This window comes from Rhodotorula toruloides (genome assembly GCF_000320785.1).
Source record: "Rhodotorula toruloides NP11 unplaced genomic scaffold Scaffold1, whole genome shotgun sequence".
NCBI classification, from domain to species: domain Eukaryota; kingdom Fungi; phylum Basidiomycota; class Microbotryomycetes; order Sporidiobolales; family Sporidiobolaceae; genus Rhodotorula; species Rhodotorula toruloides.
Genome location: NW_015622961.1, coordinates 165,820 through 181,936, shown reverse-complemented (window position 1 = coordinate 181,936; position 16,117 = coordinate 165,820). Strand labels below are relative to the sequence as shown.

General features: G+C 61.7%; 9 protein-coding genes across 9 annotated transcripts in view; 5 read left to right on the top strand and 4 right to left on the bottom strand.

The window, feature by feature from the left end:
* The window catches only part of RHTO_00077 (Zn(2)-C6 fungal-type transcription factor), a gene marked incomplete at both ends in the record, with an annotated part of 2,478 nt that extends 1,949 nt beyond the window's left edge, over window positions 1-529 (bottom strand). Inside the window, 2 exons of the mRNA XM_016413761.1 lie at window positions 11-185; window positions 257-529. Coding sequence (XP_016276768.1) covers window positions 11-185; window positions 257-529 — 448 coding nt within the window. The remainder of the gene's footprint in view (window positions 1-10; window positions 186-256) is intronic.
* Window positions 530-696: 167 nt separating this feature from the next.
* Window positions 697-2,478, bottom strand: RHTO_00076 (actin binding protein; the record flags this gene model as incomplete). The annotated part of the gene is made up of 7 exons (XM_016413760.1): window positions 697-746; window positions 815-947; window positions 1,021-1,302; window positions 1,415-1,672; window positions 1,732-1,935; window positions 2,004-2,328; window positions 2,423-2,478. 7 exons carry the CDS (start codon window positions 2,476-2,478, stop codon window positions 697-699), a joined length of 1,308 nt encoding a protein of 435 aa, XP_016276767.1.
* A 435-nt stretch (window positions 2,479-2,913) lies between these two features.
* Window positions 2,914-3,826, top strand: RHTO_00075 (Shr3 amino acid permease chaperone; the record flags this gene model as incomplete). The annotated part of the gene is made up of 4 exons (XM_016413759.1): window positions 2,914-3,061; window positions 3,156-3,296; window positions 3,361-3,554; window positions 3,656-3,826. 4 exons carry the CDS (start codon window positions 2,914-2,916, stop codon window positions 3,824-3,826), a joined length of 654 nt encoding a protein of 217 aa, XP_016276766.1.
* Window positions 3,827-4,056: 230 nt separating this feature from the next.
* RHTO_00074 (MFS glucose transporter) lies at window positions 4,057-6,394 on the top strand (the record flags this gene model as incomplete). Its single annotated transcript, XM_016413758.1, has 15 exons — window positions 4,057-4,190; window positions 4,254-4,506; window positions 4,566-4,635; window positions 4,695-4,769; window positions 4,833-4,889; window positions 4,959-5,032; window positions 5,097-5,211; window positions 5,276-5,408; window positions 5,465-5,477; window positions 5,538-5,557; window positions 5,624-5,682; window positions 5,742-5,782; window positions 5,850-6,041; window positions 6,132-6,161; window positions 6,215-6,394. The coding sequence occupies 15 exons, from the start codon at window positions 4,057-4,059 to the stop codon at window positions 6,392-6,394; spliced, it is 1,446 nt and encodes a 481-aa protein (XP_016276765.1).
* Window positions 6,395-7,085: 691 nt separating this feature from the next.
* RHTO_00073 (velvet factor family protein) lies at window positions 7,086-9,155 on the top strand (the record flags this gene model as incomplete). The annotated part of the gene is made up of 6 exons (XM_016413757.1): window positions 7,086-7,165; window positions 7,279-7,302; window positions 7,514-7,882; window positions 7,939-8,018; window positions 8,075-8,144; window positions 8,204-9,155. The coding sequence occupies 6 exons, from the start codon at window positions 7,086-7,088 to the stop codon at window positions 9,153-9,155; spliced, it is 1,575 nt and encodes a 524-aa protein (XP_016276764.1).
* A 337-nt stretch (window positions 9,156-9,492) lies between these two features.
* Window positions 9,493-10,122, top strand: RHTO_00072 (uncharacterized protein; the record flags this gene model as incomplete). Its single annotated transcript, XM_016413756.1, has 3 exons — window positions 9,493-9,659; window positions 9,729-9,885; window positions 9,949-10,122. The coding sequence occupies 3 exons, from the start codon at window positions 9,493-9,495 to the stop codon at window positions 10,120-10,122; spliced, it is 498 nt and encodes a 165-aa protein (XP_016276763.1).
* A 214-nt stretch (window positions 10,123-10,336) lies between these two features.
* Window positions 10,337-11,759, bottom strand: RHTO_00071 (homocysteine S-methyltransferase; the record flags this gene model as incomplete). The annotated part of the gene is made up of 4 exons (XM_016413755.1): window positions 10,337-11,045; window positions 11,121-11,381; window positions 11,450-11,612; window positions 11,705-11,759. 4 exons carry the CDS (start codon window positions 11,757-11,759, stop codon window positions 10,337-10,339), a joined length of 1,188 nt encoding a protein of 395 aa, XP_016276762.1.
* Window positions 11,760-11,878: 119 nt separating this feature from the next.
* RHTO_00070 (ubiquinol-cytochrome c reductase complex 17 kd protein) lies at window positions 11,879-12,734 on the top strand (the record flags this gene model as incomplete). Its single annotated transcript, XM_016413754.1, has 5 exons — window positions 11,879-12,091; window positions 12,255-12,276; window positions 12,383-12,496; window positions 12,613-12,641; window positions 12,702-12,734. The coding sequence occupies 5 exons, from the start codon at window positions 11,879-11,881 to the stop codon at window positions 12,732-12,734; spliced, it is 411 nt and encodes a 136-aa protein (XP_016276761.1).
* Window positions 12,735-13,907: 1,173 nt separating this feature from the next.
* RHTO_00069 (DNA ligase) lies at window positions 13,908-15,688 on the bottom strand (the record flags this gene model as incomplete). Its single annotated transcript, XM_016413753.1, has 11 exons — window positions 13,908-14,004; window positions 14,066-14,270; window positions 14,341-14,411; window positions 14,471-14,551; window positions 14,619-14,656; window positions 14,690-14,839; window positions 14,903-15,063; window positions 15,136-15,164; window positions 15,230-15,387; window positions 15,445-15,501; window positions 15,563-15,688. The coding sequence occupies 11 exons, from the start codon at window positions 15,686-15,688 to the stop codon at window positions 13,908-13,910; spliced, it is 1,173 nt and encodes a 390-aa protein (XP_016276760.1).
* Window positions 15,689-16,117: the final 429 nt, after the last annotated feature.

Below are 16,117 nucleotides of genomic sequence, written 5' to 3'. Positions count from 1 at the left end.
CCCGCCCAACCCGCTGCCGCCGGTCCACTCTCCGCGGTCGAAGCAGCGTCTCCTGGCGCAGACGGGCGAGCTGGCTGGATTGTGCGAGCGGGCATGGGAGGTCGAGCGGGAGCGTCCGCAGCGGAGACGGTCGCTGGCTCGAGGTCGTCCGCTGCGCGCCTCTTTGGCGGTCGGACACGGCGGGTCTGCGCGAGAGCAAGTCGTAGCATGAGTTTATCGCCCTGTCCATCCCGCCGAGCGAGGGCGCAGAACCCACCTCGGATGCGCCTGATGCCTTTGCCCTCGAGTCGGCTCGCTCGCACTCGACGCCCCTGGTCGCGCACGCCTCGCACGCGCTCTTGCCCTCGAACGTGAGGCACTTGGTCTTCCCCCTCCTGCACCTGACGCAGGCCACCGTCGTCCGAGTGCGCGGAGAGGCTGCTGCAGCTGCCGGGAGCGGGACGGCGGCAGAGTTGGGCGGCGCGCTGTCGGCGGGTTGCTGGGGCGGCGAGGCTGGCCCGAACGGTGGCAGTGTGACTGGTTTGTCCATCCCGCGAGTGAGCGAGTCCAGCGAGAGCAGCCGCAGACGAGGCAAGCGCAAGCCGGCGAGCGACTCTCCCGACGGAGCCGACCGACCGCATCGGCAACACCTTGCCGCGCATCTCTCGCGCCGAGGTACACGCAATGGTATTCGCACGGTAACACTACTCTCCTCCTTCAGTCGGTCGCAGAGCCAAAGATCGCAAACCGCCGGACGAGCGACGGGCCTGCCCAACGCACAATCTCCAAGTCAGCGCGACTGACAGCAAGTGAGAGGGAGCGTTCGCAGGCGCACCATACTCCTGGTAGGCGGTGCGGTCGTGGCAGTAGCCGTAGAACTCGGGCGTCGAGGCGAGCAAGGACCCGCCGAACCAGACCGCGTACCGCTGCTTCTTGTGCGAGATGACGTTGACGTCGACGCCCGACGACTGCGCGCAAGCGTAGCGAGGGAGAGTGTCAGTTGAACGAAAGCACCGGAGAGCAGAAGAGCGCTGCACGCACCCTCATCAAGCTACCGCTAGCCAACTCGCTCGTCGCGATCCGCTGATCCACAATCCCCTTCAAATCCCTCTGCAGCCTCCTCCCAAAGTGATCAAACATGGTCGAACCGCCACTCAAAACAATGTTCGAGTACAACCCGCGACGGACGTCGATGGGCGAGGTCTGGATCACTTGGTCGACGACGTCCGGGAGGGGGGTGAGGAAGTCGGACGAGTAGATTTCCGGGTTGAAGAAGATTTCGGGCGCGAGGAAGCGCTCGTAGCCCACGTCGACCGAGTATTTCTGCGTGCGCGCAGACGAGCGAGTGAGTTGAGCCGCAAACTACACTTACGAGACCGTCCTTCGCGGGGGAGCAACGGCCCCGACGAGAGCGAGAGAGCGAGGGCGCACTCACTCTGCCAGTAACCGAATGCTCTCCCTCATACTTGGCAAAGAACTTCTCCGGCTCGCGATCGTACTTGCCAAACTCCTTGACCATGTCTCCGCAGACGTACGAGTAATCCTCCTTGATCTTCTCTGCGACGCGGAGCGAGTCCTCGGGCGGGATACCCGTCTCGTTTCGGTCGCGGAGGAGCTGCTGGACGAAGGAGGAGATGTCTCGACCGGCGATGGGGATGTGGCGGATCGCGGAACCAATCACGTAGCCCTCAGCCTGCGCGCAAGCTCGACATCAGCTTCCATTCTGCCCGAGCGAGTGGGGACGAAACGTACGACGGGGATAACGTGCGTGACGCCGTCTCCCGAGTCGATGACCGTTCCCGTCAGAGTCCGGTGCTGGACGCTCTTCGAAGTCCACGACGCAGCGAGCGCCAAGACGGCTTGGACGGCAATGTACAGTCCTTGGACGTTGAACGACTCGAACATGATTTCGGCCGTGGCTTCGCGGTTCTCGGGAGGGTTCAGAGGAGGCTCGGTCTGCGGCGACGAGGTGGGTCAGCGAATCAGCGGGGAGAGGCCGCGTAAGGAGCTTCGGGGAGACTTACGAGGAGGAAGTAGTGGTCCTCTGGCTCGGCACGGAGGTACTTGAAGATACACTGCTCCCAATACCTCTCCATCTGATCCCAGTCCTCAATCTGCCCATGCTTGATCGGGTAATTGACGTTGTACGTCTTGGAGTTTGCGAGCGCCTCGTCGCCGATGTAGAAATCGAGGTCTTCGATCCCCCGCTTCGACGAGAGGTGGCCGGAGGACGAGCCGAGACTGGCGGGCTTGGAGGCGACTGAGGGTCCGCGCCCGGTCGAGGAGGACGAGCCGCGCGTGGCGATGGCGGTGGGGATGACGAAAGACGGGTCCGAGTTGCCGGCGAAACTGTGCGGCGATGAGAGGACGCGGAAGTCAGCCAGGTTGGTCCGTCGATTTGAGACGAGGACCCAGCCTCGACATGCTGGATCTGCACACGCACCCCATCTTCGTGTATCCCGTACCATTGTCGAGAACGACGGGTGCGAGGCGTGACATGGTGTTCGTGAGCGAGGAGGGGGACGGTGCGGGGGTGTCGAGGGTGCACCGAGGAGTGCTGCGCGGCGAAGAGACATCGTTAGCGGGTGCCGTAAGCTGCGCAAGATCAGAGAGTGTACTCACTGGTTTGCTGCCTAGTCTAGCACCTTACAGCGACGAGCGAGCGGCTTGCGAGGGTAGTGGGGGTCGGCGGTGACGAGGGGGAGAGAACGAGGGGTTCAAGTGAGCGCCAGGCGGTGAGAGTGAGGCAGCAGTCTATGGCGGTTGTCTGCGAGCCTGTATGAGCACAGCGAGCCCTTCACAGCGGTGTGTCGGAGCTGGACAGCGACGAGTCCTGGCGAGAGAGATGAGCGACCTCCTGGGCGACGACCACCACCTCGCCCAGCTCGAACGGCGCCTGACTGGGCTCAGACTAGCTCACACAGCTCCATCGGGATGCCCACGGTCAACTGGTATGCGTCCAAGGTCGTCGTTGTCGCGTCAGCCTTCCTGCTTGGCAGCTTCTTCGTGCACTGGCTCGCGGACCACAGCCTGATCTGGCAGGGCACGGAGATGCCGTCACACGCAGTCGAGACGTCCCTCCGTGCGTCCGGCTTCCCTCCCGGCGCTGTCGTCGAGGCGTCCTCCTCCCCACTTGCCCAGTTCCGCCTGACACCCTTTCTGTGAACCGCTCGCAGGGTATTACTCGATGCTGTACCACGCACCACCGTACTATGGCGCAGTATTGGCGGGACTCGCGCTCGCGGCACTCGGAGCGACAGTCGTCAAGCTCGTCATAAACCCCGTCCAGGGCCTCTTGTTCGAGGGCGCGACGTTCGGTGCGTTCCAGCGCTTTCGGAGTCTTTGCGAGACCATTCACTGATGGTCTTCGTGTGCCGGCAGTCCTCCTCTCGTCCGCCATGGCCGTCTACACCTCGAACGTCCTCGCCGCGCTCCGCTACCTCCCCCTCGACCAGCTCAAACCGGGCAACAGGATCCCCTCTTCCATCCTCTCCGCCTCGCCTTTCAACAATCTCAGCCAGGTCAGGCTCGTCGAGGCGTTGCAGAGTGTTGCGGCGAGCCATATGATTATTGCGGTGCGTCAAGTTGCCCTCTTTCGCCTGATACGGCCGCCTAGGATCAGTCGGCCGGTCGAGCGTGTGACTTGAGCAACATCTGACGTTTCACATTCACGCAGGTCTCCCTCACCGGCGTCCTCGCCCTTCAAGGCGCCCAAGGCTGGGCCGAACGACCCACCTCGGCCGCTCTCCCTATCAAACCCGCAGCTGGCGTCGTAACCGCCACGCAGACTGCGCCCATCCCAGTGCATGGCGAGAAGGTGCCGGAGAAGGGGTTGCATGAGACGTAGTAGAGTGAGCAGGAAGGACAATGCAGTTTGTCCAGTATTCAGACGGGCTGGTCCGCTCTCATCGCTGCGGGTTGAGCTCTCCGAGTCCCCTCCATTCGACAGCTGCTCCGGACCCCTCACGAACGAGAAAACGCTCAAACGGCCTGACGGCAACTCCGCTTGCGCGACCACCACCTCTCTCGTTCCGTTCCTTCACTCTTTGGACAGCGCACCGGCTGCGCTCGCTCGCGATGCCGTTCGAGCATGTCACACGCTTTGCCCTGACCGTCTCCTGGATCCTCACGAGCGCCGTGCGTCTCTCCTTCGTCCGCGACTCCCCACCTCGTCGCGCTGACCCGATGGACTCTGTTCGCCTCGCACAGCTGTTCGTAGACCGTTCGGACATTTGCGCTGCTGCTAGGACAAGCTGACAGATCATCCGGTGCAGGCAATACGGCTACCACATCTCCTCGCTCAACTCGTCCTCCTCCTCACTCATCTGTTCAGCCTCCTCGATCCCTCCATCCCGCAAGGGCCTCTTTTCCCTTCCAACATGTCTCGATATGACCGACTCGGCGTTCGGACTCATCACCAGCGCGTATACGGTCGGAGGATTGGGTGGTAGTTTGAACGCTGGAGGGATGATTGAGCGATGGGGAAAGAAGGGGACTGCGGTCAGGAGCGCGGGGGTCATCGTACTGGTGAGTACAGTCACAGGAAGCGGGCGAAAGCGGTGGAGCTGATGGAATCTCGTCGGCAGGGCGCGCTGGCCGTCTCGCTCGGGTCCTACGTCTGGGTTCTGGTCGTCGGGCGGATCCTGATCGGCGTCTGTGAGTCGTCGTCGAGCTTACGGCTCTGTAACAGCTGATGACGATGGTGCTGCACTCAGCCTGCGGCATCGCGACCGTCCTAGTCCCGCTCTACCTAAGCAGCGTCGCGCCTCCCGCCATTGCCGGCAGCATTGGTGCGTTCAACAACTCTCTCGCCCTCGAAGGAGTCCTCTGATGACCGCTGGGAAATTATGCAGGCATCCTCACGCAGATCTCGATCAACATCGGGATCTTTGCCGCGCAAGGCTTCTCCAGTCCGTCCATTCTACCTTCGACCGCGTGTCGCCTACAGTCTCGAGTGACTGACGTACACGTGTGTACAGTCCCGCTCTCGACGCCCGGAACAGGTCAATGGCGCCTCGTCTCGCTCATTTCGGCCGGACTCGCCGTCGCGCAGGTTCGTCTCGACTTCTTCTCCTTCCCACTCGCTTGATTCCGAATTGACGAGTGATCATCCGCAGATTTTGACTGGACCGCTGGTACCGGAGAGTCGAGGGAAGGAGGAGAAGGTGCATGACTCGGATACGGATGAGGAGCGGGCACCGCTCGCTGCGGACGAGGGCGAGGATGACAGCGGTTCGTCCATCTCCCCCATCATGCTCGCTAAAAACTGACTGATACACTCTGCCTGATCGAGCAGACTCGCTCAACCCCCGAAGAAAAGTCGACAGCGAAAAGTCGCTCTCGGTCGCCGAGGTGCTCCAGTCGCGCAATCCGGCGGTGAAGAAGGCGATGTGGACGTTGGTGGCGACGATGGTGTTCCAGCAGTTCTCGTGAGTCCGACGCTGCTCGTCGAGGTGCAAGTCGCTGACGCTTCGAGGGTTCGCAGGGGAATCAATGCGGTTCGTCCCGCTTCGTCGCGCCAACCCGCTTCCAGCGCTGACCTGGCTTACTGTTCGCAGGTCATGTACTACAGCACATCGTGCGTTTGGCGTTCTACCGCCTAACGCATCGTCAGTTCGCTGATCCCGTCTTGTTTGCCTCGCAGAATACTGACCGCCGTCAACCCAACGAGTGCGAAGACTGTCTCGCTACTGGTGACCTTGGGTGCGTCGCGCACGCTCTGCGCCGCCTCCAAGAGATCAAGCTGACGCAGCTCCCGCCAGTCAACCTCATCATGACCTTCCCCGCCATCTTCCTCATCGACGTGCATCTCTCCCTCTACAGTTTGCGTCAGCCCGTCCATCCGCCTGCTAACGATGCTCCCCACTCAGCGCCTCGGCCGCCGCACCCTCCTCCTCACCTCCCTCGCCCTGATGTGCGCCTCGACCGCCCTTCTCGGCTGGAGCATCGATAACCACTACTTCCGCATCGCCTCGGGAGGGATCATGGCGTTTGTCGTGAGCTTTGCGTTGGGGTTGGGGCCGGTGCCGTTTGTGTTGGTCGGGGAGATGCCGCCGAGGGAGGTGAGTCGCGCTTTTTGTCGCTCTCTGTGCTTGGCTACCGCCACGAGTCCGCTCTCAGCTTCCAGGCTAACCTCGGCGATTTCTCCTCAGGCCAAGTCTGCTACCGCCTCCATCGCCGTCGTACGTCCCCTGTCCTCGCCCCTCCCGCCCTTCACTGACCCCCACTCCCGCAGGCTGTAAACTGGATCTCCAACCTCCTAATCGGTCTCCTCTTCCTCCCTCTTCGCGACTACCTCGCTCACCGGACTGCTGGCGGAGGAGGAGAGGACGGAGAAGGGAGTGGCACCGTGTTCTACATCTTCACCGCGTGGACGGGGTTGGGGGTTTTGGTGTTGGCGAGGTTGATGCGGTAGACTTGCGGAGAGGGAGCGTGCAAGGACACTGTGCCAGGGAGAGGCAGGCGAAGCGGATTGTCGAGTTCTCTCTCCGACGCCCCTTCGAGCGCTTGCTTCCCTCTCGCTGAACAACGAAACAGCTCTCAGCTCTGGCGTTGTTTTGCTGAAGATTGCGAGGCGTGCGACTGACGGGAGCACAAGGGGATCTACAAGTGCGAGGGCGCGGCGACGGAGGAGTCTGGCGACGAGCGAGACGAGCGTTCTCTCACAGCGTCTCTTGTTGGCGAGTCGTTCGTCTCGACCTCGACCTGGCAACGACGGCGGAGCGGAAGAACAGTTGGATCGCCTCCTGCGAAAGAGGCCAGGGACCGCGAACGGGGCGAATATAAGGCTTAATTAGCCTGTGAGCGGGCAAGCTTTTGACTCGCAAGGGGTCCCGCGTCTGTGCCAGGGGTCTCGGGAGTCGTCGAGTCGTCACAACAGCGCGCAGGAGGAGCTGTGCGAGCGAGAGGACGAGGAAGAACTGTCGGAGCGAATTGGAAGCGAGGATCGTCGCGGGCTCGGGGGCTCTGCGAGCAGAAGAAACGGAGAATTGAACGCAGTACGAACACGTCAGCACATCGCACCCGCAGCCGAAACTCTGTCTCCTCGCGACAACTCTCCACACCACACTGCTCAACACCGCCAGCACCACTTCTGCGAGCCTGGGATGGCCGCACAGGCTCACCACGCGATGCCACCACCGCCAGATCGACCACCCGCGGCCGCACAAGCGTCGCCTCGCGCCTCGTGAGCCGCTTGTTCCGCCAGCTCCTGTCCGCCGCGAGTTCCGCCTCGCACCCGACAGGGCCAGCAGAGTGGCTCCAGGCAGATGCGACAAGCTGACACTCTCGAGATTGCAGGATGTACGCCCTGGACGTCCGACAGTGCGTCTCTCTCATCCCATTCACCTGTTCCGCAGCGCTTCTTCGGCCACACGACTCGCGCAGGCGCCTTGGTCGGGAGAATCGGGCGTTTGAGGCGGGCAATGAGGGTCTTCGCGAGTGCTGGACGGACAGACTAAGCAGCTGGATGGGACACAGCATGCTCGACGAGTCGCTGCGGATCGCCTGGCTGACTTTCGGACCGCTGCGACAGGCAACCTCGCCAGGCTCGCATGGCTGGTTCAGGCGAGAAAGCCGACAGGCGGCCTATCGACCCACCGCCCATCATCCGCCTGCGCATCCGCCGACCCTCCGCGCGCAAGAAGCCCGCACACCTCTTGACCGACGACGACTTGACCACCCCGACGCTCACCCACACCCTGTTCATGTTTGCGTCGCTCGTATCCGAGGACGGGGAGGAAGAGGCTGACGAGGCGGCGGAGTGCAAGAACGCGCTTGTCGCGGGGACGGTCGTCTCGAGCCTCTTTCACCTCCGCGACGAGAGCTGCTTCGTCTTTCCCGACTTGAGCATCCGCACCGAGGGACGATGGCGCTTCAAGATGAGCCTGTACGAGCTGACAGAGTGCGTTCACCGGATGTCCCGGTTTCGAGGGCGCGCTGACCTTCAGCTTTGCGCAGGGACGGCGTGCGCTTCTGCTCGAGCGTCTTGACCGACGTCTTCCAGGTCTACTCGAGCAAGCGCTTCCCCGGCATGAGCAGTGCGTCCCTCTGCCTCCCTTGCACGATTCGCCGCTCACCCAGGTCTCGCCCGCAGAATCGACAGAGCTGTCCAAGTCCTTTGCGCAGCAAGGCATCAAACTGCGCGTACGGCGCCCTGGCTCGAGGTGCGTCGAATTTGTACTTCATTTTTACTCGAGCGAACCTGACCTGTCTGGACATCCAGACTCGACGACGCCGCACCGGAAGAACCGCCAGTCGGACCTCGACGGGAACCGCCTCTCATCGCCAAAGCCCCCGCACGTCGCGTCTCAGCTACGATGGCCGCTCCCGCACCTCGACGCCCATCCGCACCCGCCTCGTCCGCCGCAGCGAACGAAGCGCTGTTCGACTCGTCCGCTCGGAAGCGACCATGGAGTTCGTTCGACGCGGCGAATGACACGCGCATGGTTCGGCCAGCTCCGCCGCCTCCGCATCCGCATGGCTTGCACGGCGCGGCGGAACGATGGCGATATGTCCCGCCGAACCCGAACGCGCGACGAGTCCATTCGGAATCGTTCCACCCGCACGACTACCGCGCACATGGTCCGCCTCCGCCTGCTTACCCTCATCCAGGCGTCCTGACCGCCCCGCAAGGCCTGGCGTTCACCGCGCCCGATCCTCGCCTTCCGCCGAACACCCACCCTCGACCATTCGCATTCACGACCCCCGCTCCGCCTCGCCCGCTCGATCCGACACGCACGAACGCATACCCCGCGCACCCGCACGCACACGCACACGCACACGCACACGTACATATGTATCCGCCTCCTCTACGACCTGTATCACCTCCGCCTGTCCTCCCGCCTCTGCGGAACGTCCCTCATCCTTCGACTCGTCCTCGAGCTTTGTCAAGCTCGCCTCCGAAATCCGCCTCACGGCAGCAGCAACCCTCGCCCGATCCCTCGCCCGAATCAGACTTTGACGCCGCCGAGGCTCTCTCCTTCATGCGCTCCGGGCGGGTGGAGTCGGTCGTCCGTCCTGTGCCCGTCAAGCCCGGTGCTGGTGGGCCGCCCGAGCCCGAGAAGGCCGAGAGGGAGGGAAGTAGGCCGTCGACTGCGACGGGTGGGAGTTTGGCAAAGTTGTTGGGGGAAGGGAGCAGTACCGCAAAGGGGGCGGGTGAGGTCTTTTTCATGTGATGGCACGGCAATCATTCTCGGAGGGTGGAGGAGGAGGATGCGGATGCGCTGTGCGCCTCTGACCTGTTCTTTCGCCGGCGGCGAAGACGACTTTCTCACGAATCTCGCACGCTTCACTAGACTTCTATCACTCGTTTTGTATTCCGCTATCGCTCGCTCGTTATGACTTTTACGAACCCTCGCAATCGCAGCAGCATTCGCAGATTGACCTCGAGAGGAGAAGGAGGAGCTTGACCGCTTTCTCTTTCTCGAGTGAGTCGCCTGTTAGCGCAGCTTCTTGAACTCGTAGACCAACCCAGCTGAAGTTATCCCCAGCGACAACGGAGACCTTCGTTCGATGCCAACCTCGCCGTTTGACATCTTCCTCTCTCCTCAGCGTCCGCTCACTTCCCACGCGTCGATGCCGCCGTCTGGCTATCCTACTCAACCAGCTCGCCTGTGCTTGCTCGACTCGCTCCCAGCTGCTCACGCAACCACCTCTCCTCGAGTTCGCGTCGTCGGCCGGTTCGTCCCTCCCGTCTCCCATCCTCTCCAAGCTCGCGCGAAGCTGACAGCCCCTGGGACTACACACAGGGTAGTCGGTCTCCTTCCCTCGCAATCGCTCGCGCTCCTCGCAGACGGGTCGAGCGCCGTGTTGGTTGATCTCTCGCTCGCTGTGTTGCACGGCGAGGCTCCCCCGCCGAGACTAAAGGACAGATTGATGGTCACTGGAGAGATGGTTGCGCTCTCTGTGGGTCTCGACGTTCCACCATGATGCGAGGTGCAGCTGACATCGTCCTCCTCCTTGTCCCAGGACCCCCTTCCCGTCCCCGACCTCGCTATCCCGCTCGCTTCATCCTCCACACCCCCTTCCATCGACCCTTTCATCGTCCTGAAAGCCGAGCGGATCCAGGAATGCGAGGAGCTGGATATGGAGGGGTGGAGGAAGGCCGTTGAGGTTGTGCAGGCGCGTTTGGCTGGAGCGTGAGGGAGGACGGGTGGATGAGCGTGAAAGAGAGGGGAGATGGGACGGGCGTCGCGGAAGAAGCGGGTATATTAGGGGGTTTTAGGAGGACTCGAGCAGCAGGGCGGGAGGTGCGTGAGAAGTCTGGCTGTCCGAGTCTGATTCTATTACGTCGCGCGTCTAATGCAAGTATTTGTAACAGTCTATCAGCGACGCTCCTTCTCGACGCGCCCCTCGCTCACTCCTTCGCCCAACCCCGCCTCACAACCTCCTTCTTCAGCGCTCTGATCGCCCCCGGTCCCGCCTTGCAGCACCCACCAACGACCACACCGCCCCAAACCTCTCCCTCACGCGCCTCCCTTCCAACCTTCACAGCATTCGCTACGAGCGAAGCCCACGCGTCGTCCGTCAGCCCAGCGGGGTGCTGCCACGTCCGCGTTTGGACGTCGTAGATCGCTCCGCCGTCGGGGTAGAAGACGAGCCACGGCTCCGTCTGCGCCTGCGAGATCGATGCGGAGGAGGCGATGGCGGACGAGAGTGCCTCGACGACGAACGAGGCGTGCAGTGGGCTCGTGCAGTTGAAGCCGAGCCCGACAGGCGTTGCGTACCCTTCGCGCGGCTCGAGTGCGGCACGGACGAGCAGAGGCGCTTGGTCCGCCAGCGAAGAGAGGTGGGCAAGCGAAGGGTCGGGGAATCGGACTGTCTCGGCGGATGTGCCTTCATTGATACGGGGGAAGACGAGGGAGATGTAGAACGTCTTTTTGGGCGAGTTGGAACGAATGGAAGAGGTTGAGAAGACGTGCATCGCGCGGCGAATGGCGAGGATCTCGGTGAGAGAGGGGACGGTCTCGAATGCGAGGAGGGGAATGCCGGCGTCGAAGGCGGGCGACTGAGAGAAATGCTGCAGGCGCTGGAGGTGCCAAGCCGCGAGGTGGACTTCCTCGTCGCTCGCAGTCGAAGCGAGACCAGCGCGGACCTCGTCGAGAGGGAGAGGAACGAGGTCGAGCGCCTCCTGCGAGCACGCGGGTTTGGCATCCTTGGCGGCGGTCTCTGCGGGTCCGAAAGGAGGCGGGTATGCACCGCTGTATTCCTGGCCGGGCTGGAGCGCCGAGCCGTACGGGCCGAGCGAGAGGGCGGTCGTAGGCTTGCGGGAGGACGAGGAGGTGTGCGAGGAGCAGCATGAGACGGCGAGCGGGAGGGCTGCGTTCATGGTTGATAGGGCGGTCGACTTGTCGGCGGGAGAAGGCGAGGCGGGGAGGAAGAGCGGCAGGGAGGATTGGTATCTGCGCGGCGGAGGAGGTCAACCTAGTGCGTCTTCGTCCGCTGCAATCTTAGGAATCGCCCGACTCACGTGCACGTCTCGACGATGTCTGCACCCGCTTCGAGCCAGGTCTTGTGGAGCCGTTCGAGCTGTGCGCGACCGTCCTCTGTCGCGAGGAGTTCGCTCGACCACAGCGCCGAGTCCAATCCCAGTTCGAAGGGAGGTGCCTGCAGTGTCGTTCCCATTCCGCCGTCTGTCGCACGAGAACCCGATCATGCGAGCAGGAGAATTCAAGCCAGGTGAGCCAAGACGAGTGAGCGGAGGAGGGCGAGAGGGCGAGCGGACCGAGTACGAGCACGGGGCGAGTCCCATACGAGTCTTGCGGGAACAGCGAGTCCATTCTGGCGTCGCTCGCGCTCACCAAGCTGCTGTCGAGCGATGTGAACGGGTGCAAGGTGGACTTGGGCGAATCCGCTCGCTCGCTTGACCACTCCTGCTACACACGCTCACCCGCCTACGATGCTGTCCAGCCTGTTCGAGTCGTTCTTCCCGTCAGACCTCCGCATGGAGTCGCAGGCAGGCGTCCACGCGGGCGAGTCGCAGGCGACCCAGTCGGACACTTCAACCTCGACCATCTCGGACCCCGAAGAGGCCCAGCAGCACAAGGACGAGCTCGGCGAGAGGCAGCAGCAGGCCCAGGAGGAGTCGGAGGACGAGGAGGACCCCGAGGACGTGCGTCCGACTGTTCTCTCGCTCGCTTCGTCTCGTCGGCAAGCACCATCGAGGCGGGTGCCGGGGCGCGGCGCTTTCGCTTGGGCTGGCGGGGCTGGCGGCGCTACTGCCGTGGCTTCTGTACTGTCAAACGCAGGCTGACGCTCTCGTTCGCTCCTCACAGCAAGCAGAGGCGATCCGGGAGGGTGCGTCTTCATCGCCTCCCTGAACTCTCCGTCGCGGCGGCGGGCGGCTGTGAGGGGGTCTCAAGCCGTAGACTCGGTGCTGACACACTCTCGAGTCTGCCCACAGCATGCGGCAACACCAAGGTCTGCAAGGAGTTCAAGCACCACCTCGAGGAGTGCGGCGAGCGCTTGGCGGCGGGCAAGACCATCGTGCCCAACGAGACTTGCGTCGAGGAGCTCTGTGAGTCGGCGTGCCCGAGGGTTGGTGGCTGAGCGTCGCTTGGGAAGCCGGTCTCGGCTTGCCCTCCTCCCCTGATCTCGCCGTGGTGCTTTGGCTGACTCTCCTTCCTCCAACAGTCCACTACATGCACTGCGTCGACGAGTGTGTACGTCCGCATCTCCCTCCCCTTGTCCTCGCGCATCGCTGACTTCCAGCCCTCTCGCAGGCCGCGCCCAAGATCTTCGCCGCCCTCAAGTAAGGTCGCGCGAGCGGAGTTGGGTATGGTTCGGCGGTGTCTAGACGGCAGTGACGAGGAAGGAGCGGCAGTGAAAACGCGCTATCGATCTCGGTTCACGATGGGTTGGGGGTTTCTGAGCAGGAGAAGCTGCTCTCGAGGCTCGCTTTCACCGACGCTCGACTGCGCTGCGAGTGCTTTCTTTGAAGATTGCCTCCTCAAGTGCACACCTCTTCAGCTGGGCAGGTATGCGACACGTTCGCTCTCATCGTTCGCGTTGCTTCTTCTCCTCCGGCACTTCCTATCGTCCCGCTCGGCTCACTTCAGAGCTGCTCAAGTGCCTCGCTTTTCCTCGCTTGTCACTCATAACAGCACACCCGGCTCGTCCGCTTGCGTCCGCACTTCTGTATCCCGTTTCTCGCCCGCTCACCTCCTCGTCGGATCAACTTCTTCCGCACTAACAAGCACTCTTGTGCCCAGGTATCTGTGCAGATTGCGTCCACCAAGGTGAGTCTACAGTAGCTCTAAGGAGCCCACAAGAAGCTGGGGAGGACCTGCAACCGCCCTGAACCCCAACCAAAGGCCTATACTCTCATTCTCTTCATTCAGACATCACAGAACATGGCTGGGTCACATCAGCCATGGGCTGGACCATCCATTGCCTCTGTTTCAGCTTTTGCCAAGTCCCGCGAGGCTGAGATCTGTTGATAGGTTATATTGGCTGAGGGGGGGACGACAACACAAAAAATCGGGTCTAGTGGTGTAAGGGTAGCATGAGCCCCTCCTATATACATTGCATATGTGAGGGTTCGATTCGGGTTCGAATCCCGGCTGGATCACTATCTTTTGCCGCATTTGCGTTGCTTTCCTGAGAGGGAGGCAGACCACTTTTGCATTGCAAGCCCGGCTAAACCGCTGGTATCTGTGACAGCAAAGTCTGCACACCACAGTACACAAGCAGCTGATTGTGTAAGGCGATACACAACATGGCGTGCGTTGACGACTCCAGAGAGTCCAGACGTGAGGATTGGCGGCTCGACGGCAAGCACCCGCTGTCTTCCCCTTCAAGTACCGGCCTACGTCCTGTGTCCTCCCCACTCAGCAGCTAATCAACTACACAAGCCAGCAAACAAATGATTGCGTTTAAACGGACGCCAAAACGCGAACCCAGCCCGGGCTTGAAGAGAGTGGGTTACTTTACAAGGAACGGCCGTCTAGCCTGAGCCAGACCGCCTGCTGTTGGTTGCCAAGAAGGTATTTCACTCGACCAGACTTGAGGATGATACCGACGCCGCTGCGCATCGGTTAAGAGTCAGGCCTGTCCTTTAACTTGACCGCAGACGAGCCAGACTCACCCCTTGTCGAGTTCCCTCTGCAGCAAGGCCTGCACCAATGATAGTGACTGCTTGATGTTGTAGCCGTGGATCTCAAGGTCGCCTTCGCGCGGAGAGATGACACGCCAGTCCGAGAGAACCCGCTTTCGTGCCGCGAGCGAGTAGTCGACAAGGGATACAGCGGCGCAGCCGTGTGTTTTGAGGGAGAGGATGTCAAATGTCGTGACTGCATTGACGGGTCCGCAATCAGCGCAAGTCAGGGAGAGAGGCGCAGACTGTGAGGAAAGGCGTCGCACAGGTAAAGGCAGCCGGGATAGACGTCTGGGAAGTAGCATCTCCCAGCTTGATCACGCCGTCGAGAATGATCCTGCGGGTCCAAGGCATATCAGCCAGGGGTCTGCAGAAGGAATTCTTCCGTAGACTCACTCCTCGACAGCGGGCGACACACAGCTGCGAATTGTGCTTGGACATGGTATCGGTGTTGGGATGTCGTACCGTAGAGACTCGCTGTCGCAGCTGGTCAGGGCCCAATCAGCCGAGTGTAAGCAAGATGCTGGGGCAGGAGGGGACGCACCGAACGAAGAAAAAGGCAGAGTCGCCGCGCACATGCAGCTGCGCACGTCATCTGCACAGCAATTTCTCAACCAGGAACCAGTCCTGCTCCTTGTGGTCTGCAAACCCAAACTTGAGGCAGTCGTTGGCGTACCCATCCATGATGCGGACGGCGGAAGCGGTCGAAGCCACCCATCGAGGCTGAGCGAGGCAGACACAATCTCCAACGCTGACGGGGAATGTCTGGATAGACTGGATATTAACGGTGGAGAACCATGAGGTAGTGGAGGATTCAGGTGAACGCACCTTGGACGGGAAAACTCCGTTCGCGAGACGCTCGTGGATCATCTTGTCGATGACGCGCAGGTCAGCGCAGACAAGGTATTGATTTGCAGCGCCAGGGTGGAATTGCTTCAAGATGGACGGCGGTGTCCGGCCTGGGATCATGACTGCGCAGATGAGTAAGCCTGTCATCAAGGGGACGCAGGTGAGCGGCTCATCAGCGCGAGTGGCGATCCGTTTAAGCCACTGCAAGGCACCCGGCGACGCCTGTGATGCGAGTCGATGCCTGCTCGGGTCCACAAGAGTCCATCAGTGGGGAACGCCAAACGAGTCTAAATCCGCAGGATGTACAGCTCCGCTAACTGCTCGTCCTTGCTTGCGCCGAGAGTGCAGACGTCAATTAAGCGCAAGACATTGACAAGGCTCATTACGTCGGGATCATCCTCCTCGAGGCAGGCGATGAAAAGGCGTGCGTGTGCGGTGTCGATACTAGACCGGAAGGAATCGAGCTGTGGGAGCAATAGTTGGCACGTAATAGCTTCCTGTTCGTGGTGAACCTGACGGACCTTAGGGAGCACAAGCCGGAGTAGAGCAGTCCAGAACGAGGCCGTATGTGACCTGCGCTGCCTATGCCGCAAACCCCGTGAGCTGGTCCAGTCAACGAAACAGGAACGGAATATGCACCTTGACAAAGCTCCTGAGGCGCTTGAACTGTTCGATCTCGTTTGGCGAGTGAAAAATGTGCTCGAGACGCTGCCACAAAGTCCCGTACGAGAACGCCTCGCGTACAGTGAGGTCGCTGATGAGCATTGGGTGGCGGCAACAGTTGAACAGTGCCCTCATCTGGCGGCACATTGAAGACAGGTTGAGCCGGTCGCGACGGGAGAGTCGTCCGAAAATCTTCTCGCAGATCTCGAGAGGGAGACTGTCGAGAGGCCCGGCTTTCTCCATTGCAACTGAGAAGCCGAGGCACCGGGTAGAGACGGGGCAGTGAGTCATGTCGAGCAGGCGTGAGACGAGGTGAAGAGGCGATGAGAAAACCAAGCCTGTCAAGGTGCGCGCGTCGAATGATAGCATGGGAACCAGCCTCCCAGCACAGTTGGAAGATGTACCGTCGACTGAACTGCCTGGCCGCACTCAAAGCAAGACTTGAAGGTGTTCGTCCCAGAGCAAGGTCGCATCGACAGAGGGGGCAGCCTTCCGGCGTCAAGGGGACGCCTCGCTGTGGAGCTCGACGGC